General features: G+C 43.1%; 1 protein-coding gene across 1 annotated transcript; it reads left to right on the top strand.

Annotated features, from left to right (window-relative positions):
• Positions 1-223: 223 nt before the first annotated feature.
• On the top strand, positions 224-1,162 carry LOC139180127 (olfactory receptor 9S13-like). Its single transcript, XM_070781464.1, has one exon. It carries the CDS (start codon positions 224-226, stop codon positions 1,160-1,162), a length of 939 nt encoding a protein of 312 aa, XP_070637565.1.
• Positions 1,163-9,426: the final 8,264 nt, after the last annotated feature.

The following is a 9,426-nucleotide window of genomic DNA, read 5'->3' as shown; positions in this document are numbered from 1 at the left end:
TGATTATGAAGGTGCAAGTCAGTGAAAATGTTTACAATTTCAGGTCAGTCTGAGCTCACCTGAAAGGAGGAATGGGCAGTGGCTAGTGTGTTGGTCCGTGGGCAGTGAGGCACGGAAGGGTGTGTGTGATCCACGGGAGGATCACCATGTGACCTTGACCTGTTCCATCTCACTGTCTCTCTCCTGCTCTTGACTCTCTGCCCCTGTCGCCCAGTTCAGGGAAATGTCACCCTATGGAAATGGAAACCTTTCAGTGATGCCTTTGCAGGAGTTTGTACTGGATGGATTTCAGACCCAGGCCCTGCTGTTTGCTCTTTTCCTGGCCCTATACGTGGTGGCCATCCTGGGGAACCTCACGATGATCGTGGTCATCACCCTGGATGCCCGTCTGCACTCCCCAATGTACTTCTTCCTCAAGAACCTCTCCTTTGTGGACTTGTGCTACTCATCTGTCATCTACCCCAAAGCCCTGGCCAACTTCCTGTCCTCCTCCAAGGTCATCACCTTTGCAGGATGTGCCACTCAGTTCTTCTTCTTCTCCATGGTGGGCACCACTGAGGCATTCCTCTTGGCCGTGATGGCCTATGACCGCTTTGTGGCCATCTGCAGCCCCCTGTGCTACCCTATCTCCATGCGCCCTTCTGTGTGTGCCTGCCTGGTATTGGGCACCTACTGTGGGGGCTGTGTCAACTCCATTCTTCAGACCAGCTTCACATTCAGCCTCCCATTCTGCAGCTCCAACCACATCGACCACTTCTTCTGTGATGTGCTTCCCTTACTTAAGCTTGCCTGTGCTGACACTATCATCAATGAGCTGGTCATGTTTGGCCTTTGTGGGTTCATAACTGTGGGCACCATACTTGTGATCCTCACCTCCTATGGCTACATCACAGTGACCATCCTGAAGATGCGATCAGGAGGAGGGAGACACAAGCTCTTCTCCACCTGCGGCTCCCACTTGACAGCCGTGTCCATCTATTATGGGACAGTTTTTGTCATGTATGCCCAGCCAGGAGCTGTGGAGATCGTGGAGCAGGGCATGGTGGTCTCTGTCTTCTACACTCTGGTCATCCCAATGCTCAACCCCCTCATCTACAGTCTGAGAAACAAGGAGGTGAAGGATGCCCTGTGGAGACTGGGCCAGAAGCACACAGCCACGTGAAGGAGGGTGGCCAGAAGGGGCAGTGCGTCTTGATGTCAGGACAAGATGGCTTCATGGGAGGCACTAGGTTTGTTTGGAGGAATTTGTTCCTTATTCCCTCAATTCATTCTTTCACCCAACCTTTCATTCAATCCTTCACATACCGTTGGCCATGCATTTCGAGTGTGAGATACAAAGTGAATGAGACATTTTCTTTGGCGTCAGAAAATCAATATTATCAATGGGGCATGACTCTAATCTTGAACTTTGTAGGTAGAGTGATGAACAGAGAGTCTTTGAGGCATAGTATGTGTCCCAAGTTCAACTCTACCAGTGAAGGTACATAACTAGACAAAGTCTCTGGCCATTTCCTTCACTTCTTTCGTGAATTGAATGCAAATGTGTGCTCAGAATTCTCCCCTGGACCACCTAGAAGGGGGGCTTTAGCACACTCAGCCTCGCATCTTCCTTCGTGGTAGCCTGAGATTACTACTGCTAATTAGGAGGAGGTAGGAAGACCAGGTTCCCCCTTAATTTTGCAGTGTGGTTGTTCTTCCACCTTCCCCTCCTGTTCACTGATACTACCGCACCAACAAGGCAGCAGGGTGCACCTGTGCCCGGCCTCAGAGGCTCTCAGTGCACCCTGTCCTGGGTTTCTCCCCTCAGACAGCAGCTGGGAACCCCAGGGAGTCTACGTGGATGCCTGATTCTCAAAGCTCAACTGACCCTTTACCACACAGCCTGGCAGGTGACACTGTCCTGACTACTTATGATCCTGACAAATGGTGCTTTATCATCGCAGACATCTGTTAATAAGGGTAACGTTATTAACATTATTCTGGTGGCTGCAGAAGAAATCAGGGGTTGCTAAGAGATGGTGAACTTTCTTGGCAGGGAGCATAACTTTCTAGCCCTGTCCTGCACTCCCCAGGAGCCTGGTCCCTCAATCTTGACCTGCCCATTCAGAGATCCATCCTCGTGCTCCATGGACCCAACACACAGCCTGGACTCAGAGCCCAGAGGCCTCCTCATGGTGTCTTTCTTTGGTAGCGTCATCCACTCCCATGGTTACTACAAGGAACTTGTCCAGTGAACTTGGGAGTGGTCTCTGATCATAGTTCTCCATCTCTTGCTCAGGAGAACTGTGGGGAGGAGCCAACACTCAAGCATCAAATTGCTACTCACCATCACTTATTTCCAGCACACTCCAAGGTATCTGCTGGATTCTTGGCCCCATTTGCCTTTGCTTTGAGCTCTCCAAAATTATTTCTGTCTCTGTAGTATATTTCTGTAATCATCTGATACAATATATATTTTTGTTGAGTTCCTCGAATTACCTCTCCATGATATCGTGCTTCTCATCCTCTCATGCTGTAATACTGTTCTATCTCCCACCCACTTTCCCCTTGTCCTCCTCATCATCCTCATTCCCCACTCCCTCCCCCTCCACTTCCCCTCCTCCCCTCCTCTGCCCCCTCCTCCCCTTCCAATGCCCCCTCCTCCTCCTTTTCTCTCTCCCTCTCATTTGTCCTGTATCATTCTATGGGGGTTCAAATAGATATTCTTTTACCTGTACCATCTTATAAGAATATCTTTCACCATCACTTAGAGCTGGACATTGTAGAATGTGTAGTCAGGTGGGCCTTAGGAAGCATCACTATGAACAAAGCTAGTGGAGGCAATGGAATTCCAGTTGAGCTATTTCAATTCCTAAAAGATGATGCTGTGAAAGTGCTACACTCAATATGCCAGCAAACTCAGAAAACTCAGCAGTGGCCACAGGACTGGAAATGGTCAGTTTTCATTCCAATCCCAAAGAAAGGCAGTGCCAAAGAATGCTCAAACTACCACACAATTGCACTCATCTCACATGCTAGTAAAGTAATGATCAAAATTCTCCAAGCCAGGCTTCAGCAATATGTGAACCATGAACTTCCAGATGTTCAAGCTCGTTTTAGAAAAGGCAGAGGAATCAGAGATCAAATTGCCAACATCTGCTGGATCATCGAAAAAGTAAGAGAGTTCCAGAAAAACATCTATTTCTGATTTATTGATTATGCCAAAGCCTTTGACTCTGTGGATCACAATAAACTGTGGAAAATTCTGAAAGAGATGGGAATACCAGACCACCTGACCTGCCTCTTGAGAAACCTATATGCAGGTCAGGAAGCAACAGTTAGAAGTGGACATGGAACAACAGACTGGTTCCAAATAGGAAAAGGAGTATGTCAAGGCTGTATATTGTCACCCTGCTTATTTAATTCTGTACATGCTTTGCAATCGTCTGCCACTTAATAGGTTCTCAGTCCATATCTACTGGCTGATTATAATTTGAGTTCAGTGTTAATTAGTCACTGAACTCAAAAATGTAACTTAAATAGTTCTAGTTACATTATTGAGTTAGTGTAGAATAAACATCTTGAATTTCAGGACCATACTGTATTTTAAATTGTTTCTATGCTAACTTTTTTTAAAGTTATAAGTTTCTAATTGTGTTTAAAAAACAACATTTTTGTTGTACCTGCTTTTAAGTGTACAGTTCAGCAGTGCTCAGCATATGCACCTTCTCGTGTAACAAATCTCCAGAACTTATTTCATCTTTTTTCATCTTACAAAACTGAACTGCATACCCCTCAGCAGTAACTCACGATTTCCCCTGCCTCAACCCCTGGCAGCCAACACTTTGATTTGTCTCTATGAATGCGACTACTTTAGATACCTCACATAAGTAAAGCCTACGATGTTTGTCTTTTTGTGTGTTTGGTTATCTCACTTAACAAAATGTCTTCAAGTTTCACCCATGCTGCAGTAAATATCAGTATTTTAATCTTTTAAAAGGCTAAATAATATTCCCTCATATATACACCACAACATTTTGTTTACCATTTTATTCACCAATGAACACTTGTGTTTCTTCCACCTTCTGCCTATGATGAAGAATGCTGCTATGTATGTAGGTGTGTCAGTATCTCTTGTAGTTACTGCTATCAAATTGAGGCAGGATATACACTCAAATATGTGATTACTGGATCATATAGTATTTTTTTTAATTTTGGAGGAACCTGCAAAGAATTTTTCATAGTACTTCTTACATTCCCATCAACAGTGCAAGAATGTTCCAATTTCTCCTAGTCAACATATATACTTACATACATACACCATACAAACATACTTTTGTTTCTTTTGTATACCCATCTTGATAGTTTCAAAGTATTATAACATTGTTTTTTATTTTCATTTCACTAATGATTAGTGCCGTTGAGCATATTTTCACATTAGTTGTTAATGTATATAACATGTTTAGAGAAATACATATTTATATTTAGAGAAATATATATTCATAGCTTGAAGACTTTTCATTGAGGTTTTAATTGTTGTTGCTGTCATTCAGTTGCTCAGTTGAGTCTGACTCTTTGCAACCTCATAGACTGCAGCACTCCAGGCTTCTCTATCCTTCACCATCTTCCAGAGTTTGCTCACACTCATGTCCATTGAGTTGACAAATGCCATCCAATTATCTCATCCTTGGTCACCCCTATCTCCTCTGGCCCTCAGTATTTCCCAGCATCAGGGTCTTTTCCAAACAGTCAGCTCTTCATATCAGGTAGCAAAAGTATTGGAGCTTAAGCCATAGTATCCGTCCTTTCAATGAATATTCAGATTTGATTTCCCTTAGGATTGACTAGTTTGATCTCCTTGCTGTCCAAGGAACTCTCAAAAGTCTTCTTGAACACCACAGTTCAAAAGCATCAATTCTTTGGCACTCAGCCTTCTTTATGGTTCAACTCTCACATCCATACATGACTAATGGAAAAATCATGGATTCAATTAGATGGACCTTTGTTGGTGAAGTTATATCTCTGCTTTTGAATATGCTCTCTAAGTTTGTCATAGCTTTGCTCTGAATTTCATGGCTGCAGCCACCATCCACAGTAATTTTGGAGTCCAGGAAAATAAAATCTGTCACTGTTTCCAGTGTTGCCCCAACTATTTGCCATGATGTGATGAGATCTGGATGCCAAGATCTTAGGTTTTTTAAATGTTGAGCTTTAAGCCAGCTTTTATGCTCTCCTCTTTCACTTCATCAAGAGGCTCTTTAGTTCATCTTCACTTTCTGCCATTGGGGTGGTGTCATCTGCATATCTGAGGTTGTTGATATTTTTCCCAGCAGTCTTGATTCCAGCTTCTGAGTCATCCAGCATGGCATATCGCATGATGTACTCTTGAGAGAGTTAAGACTTAGGCAGGTTGATAGGGAGTCCAAGGCCCCTTTAAGGTGGAAGTGAGCATTTTTGTTCACATTCCTTTGCATTAATCATGTTGGCTGCCCAGGCAACAGTATATCTTGCTCATGCTTTCATTAAGGCTTTTGCAACAATGTATCTTGCCCCAGAGAGCTGGTGTTACTTTAGATATGGAGCTAATGAATATGCAGCAGTAATATCTTAATCATGGGTATAGTTTTCTTTGTCTGTATGTTAATGATTATAATTGTAGCAAATCTTGCCTGGGACCCTGTTTTCTCATATCCATTGCTTACCCAGCAACAGTGTATCTCGCCCAGAGACATTCTGCCAGGAACCCATTCTCCTTGACTAATCTTGGATAGATGTTATCTTGGGATGTACCCTGTGGGAGAAGGATTCTGGTAAAACTTTTACAACCTTCCTTGTACAGTCTTGAAGTATTCTTTTTATCTTCTTAGCAGCTGACTGAAAAGTATATACTGCGCTGCTAAAACTAGTGAGGGGGGTGTACTCTTTCTTCCCCCTTCTGATGTCTATGTCAGAGGCTTTCCTATTCTTTCACTTTAGTAAATTCTCTGCCGCACAAAGCTCTGAATGGCTGAGACTGTGTCTTTGATCCCAGAGTGAAAGTTTCTTTGAATACCATGAATTTGACACCAGCCACTGTAAGATATCACTCTGCATATCAGTTAAATAAGCAGGATGGCAATATACAGTTTGACATACTCCTTTCCCAATTTTGAACCAGTTTGTTGCTCCATGTCTGGTTCGAACTGTTGCTTCTTCAGCTGCATACTGATTTTCCAGGAGCCAGGTGAAGTAGTCTGGTATTCCCATCACTTTAAGAATTTTCCACAGTTTGCTGTGATCAACACAGTCAAGGGCTTTAGCATAGTCAATGAAGCAGAAGTAGACTTTTTTGGGATTTCCCTTGCTTTTTTTGGAATAGATTCAAGGGAGTAGATATGGTAGACTGAGTGCCTGAAGAACTATGAACAGAGGTTTGCAACATTGTACAGGAGGTGGTGACCAAAATTATCCCCATGAAAAAGAATTGCAAGAAGGCAAAGTGATTGTCTGAGGAGGCCTTACAAATAGCTGAGAAAAGAAGAAAAGCAAAAGGCAAAGAATAAAGGGAAAGATATACCCAGCTGAATGCAGAGTTCCGGAGAATAGCAAGGAAAGATGAGAAAGCCATCTTAATGAGCAATGCAAAGAAACAGAGGGGGGAAATAGAATGGAAATCACTACAGGTCTCTTTAAGAAAATTGGAGATACCACGGGAACATTTCAAGCAAAGATAGGCACTGCTGCTGCTGCTAAGTCACCACAGTCGTGTCCGACTCTGTGCGACCCGATAGACGGAAGCCCACCAGGCTCCCCCGTCCCTGGGATTCTCCAGGCAGGAACACTGGAGTGGGTTGCCATTTCCTTCTCCAATGCATGAAAGTGAAAAGTGAAAGAAGTCGCTCAGTCGTGTCCGACTCTTAGCGACCCCATGGACTGCAGCCTACCAGGCTCCTCCATCCATGGGATTTTCCAGGCAAGAGTACTGGAGTGGGTGCCACTGCCTTCTCCAAAGATAGGCACAATAAAGGGCAAAAACGGCAAGGAACTAACAGAAGTGTAGGCAATTAAGAAGAGGTGGCAAGAATACACAGAAGAACTATATAAAAAGGATTTAAATGACCCAGATAACTACGATGGTGTGGTCACTCACCTAGAACCAGAAGTGTGAAGTCAACTGGGCCTTAGGAAGCATTACTACAAAGAAAACTAGTTGACGTGATGGAATTCCAGCTGAGCTATTGCAAATCCTAAAAGATGGTGCTGTCAAAATGCTTCACTCACTATGCCAGCAAATTTGGAACACTCAGCAGTGGCCACAGGACTGGAAAAGGTCTGTTTCCATTCCATTTGCAAAGAAAAGGCATGCCAAACATAGTTCAAATTGCCATACAGTTGCATTCGTCTCATACACCAAACAAATTACGCTCAAATACTTCAAGCTAGGCTTCAACAGTATGTGAACCAAGAACTTCCAGATATACAAGCTGGATTTAGAAAAGGGAGAGGAACCAGAGCTCAAACTGCCAACATATACTGGATCATAGAAAAACCAAGGGAATTCCACATATGAGTGATACAATGTTTGTTTCTCTGTCTTTCTTTGTATCGGATGATAATCTCTAGGTCCATCCATGTTGCTGCAAATGGCATTATTTCATTGTTTTCCTGGCTGAGCAATACTCCATTGAACATATTTGCAAAACAGAAATATACTTACAGATATCAAAACAACTTATAATTACCAAACAGAAAATGTGCAAGGCAGAGAAATGATCAAACATCAGTTTGGGATTAACATACACAGACTACTATGTAGTTGGACTATGAAGAAGGCTGAGCACCGAAGAACTGATGCTTTTGAACTGTGGTGTTGGAGAAGACTCTTGAGAGTCCCTTGGACTGCAAGGAGATCCAACCAGTCCATTCTGAAGGAGATCAGCCCTGGGATTTCTTTGGAAGGAATGATGCTAAAGCTGAAACTCCAGTACTTTGGCCACCTCATGGGAAGCCTTGACTCATTGGAAAAGACTCTGATGCTGGGAGGGATTGGGGGCAGGAGGAGAAGGGGATGACAGAGGATGAGATGGCTGGATGGCATCACTGACTCAATGGGTGTGAGTCTCAGTGAACTCCAGGAGTTGGTGATGGACAGGGAGGCCTGGCGAGCTGCAATTCATGGGGTCGAAAAGAGTCGGACACGACTGAGCAACTGATCTGATCTGATCTGATCTGATCTGATGTATAAGAAAGATAACCAAGAAGGACCTGCTAGATAGCACAGGGAAATCTATTTAACGGCCCGTGATAATCTAAATCAAAAAAGAGAATGTAAAAAAGAACGAGATTTTGCAAAGAGTTGAGCAAAGAAGAGAAGCAAAAGGAAAGGGAGAAAGGGAAAGATATACCCCACTTGAATGCAGAGTCTCGAGAATAGCAAGGAGAGATAAGAAGGCCTTCTTAAATGAACTATGCAAAGAAATAGAGGAAAACAATAGAATGGGGAAGACTAGAGATCTCTTTAAGAAAATGAGATATCAAGGGAGCATTTCATGCAAGGATGGGCATGATAACAGACAAAAATGGTAAGGACCTAACAGAAGCAGAAGAGATTAAGAAGAAGTGGCAAGAATACACAGAAGTCTACAAAAAGATCTTAATGGCCCAGATAACCATGATGCTGTTGTCACTCACCTAAAGCTGAACATCTTGGAGTGTGAAGTCAAGTGATTCTTAGGAAGCATTTATATAAACAATGCTAGTGGAGGTGATAGAATTCCAGCTGAGCTATTTTAAATTCTGAAAGATAACACAGTTAAAGTGCTGCACTCAACATGTCAGAAAATCTGAAAAACTCAGCAGTGGCCACAGGACTGGAAAGGGTCAGTTCTCATTCCAATCCCCAAGAAGGGCAATATCAAAGAATGTTTTAATGATCCTACAACTACTCATTTGACATGCTAGCAAGGTTATGTTCAAATTCCTTCAAACTAGGCTTCATCAATACATGAACTGAGAACTTCCAGATATACAAGCTGGATTTTGAAAAGGCAGAAGAACCAGTGATCAAATTGGTAACATCTGTTGGATCTTGGAGAAAGCAAGGCAATTGCAGACAAACGTCTACTTCTGCTACATTGACTAAGCTAATGCCTTTGACTGTGAATCTCAACAAACCGTTGAAAATTCTTAAAGAGATGGGAGTACCACATCAACTTACCTGCTCCCTGAGAAACTTGCATGTGAATTAAGAAGGAACAGTTAGAACTGAACATGAGACAACTGACTGGTTCAAAGTTGGGGAAGGAGTACAAAGCTGTATATTGTCACACTGCTTGTTTAAATTCTATGCAGAGGTACATCATGAGAAACGCTGGGCTGGAAGAAGCACAAGCTGGAATCAAGATTGCCGGGAGAAATATCAATAACCTCAGATATGCAGATGACACTACCCTTATGGCAGAAAGTGAA

This window comes from Bos indicus, chromosome 3 (genome assembly GCF_029378745.1).
Source record: "Bos indicus isolate NIAB-ARS_2022 breed Sahiwal x Tharparkar chromosome 3, NIAB-ARS_B.indTharparkar_mat_pri_1.0, whole genome shotgun sequence".
NCBI lineage: Eukaryota > Metazoa > Chordata > Mammalia > Artiodactyla > Bovidae > Bos > Bos indicus.
This window is presented reverse-complemented; position numbering and strand designations above follow the sequence as displayed.

Excerpts from the sequence above, each read along its gene's own strand:
- LOC139180127 (XM_070781464.1), top strand. The coding sequence starts at position 224 with ATGTCACCCTATGGAAATGGAAACCTTTCAGTGATGCCTTTGCAGGAG.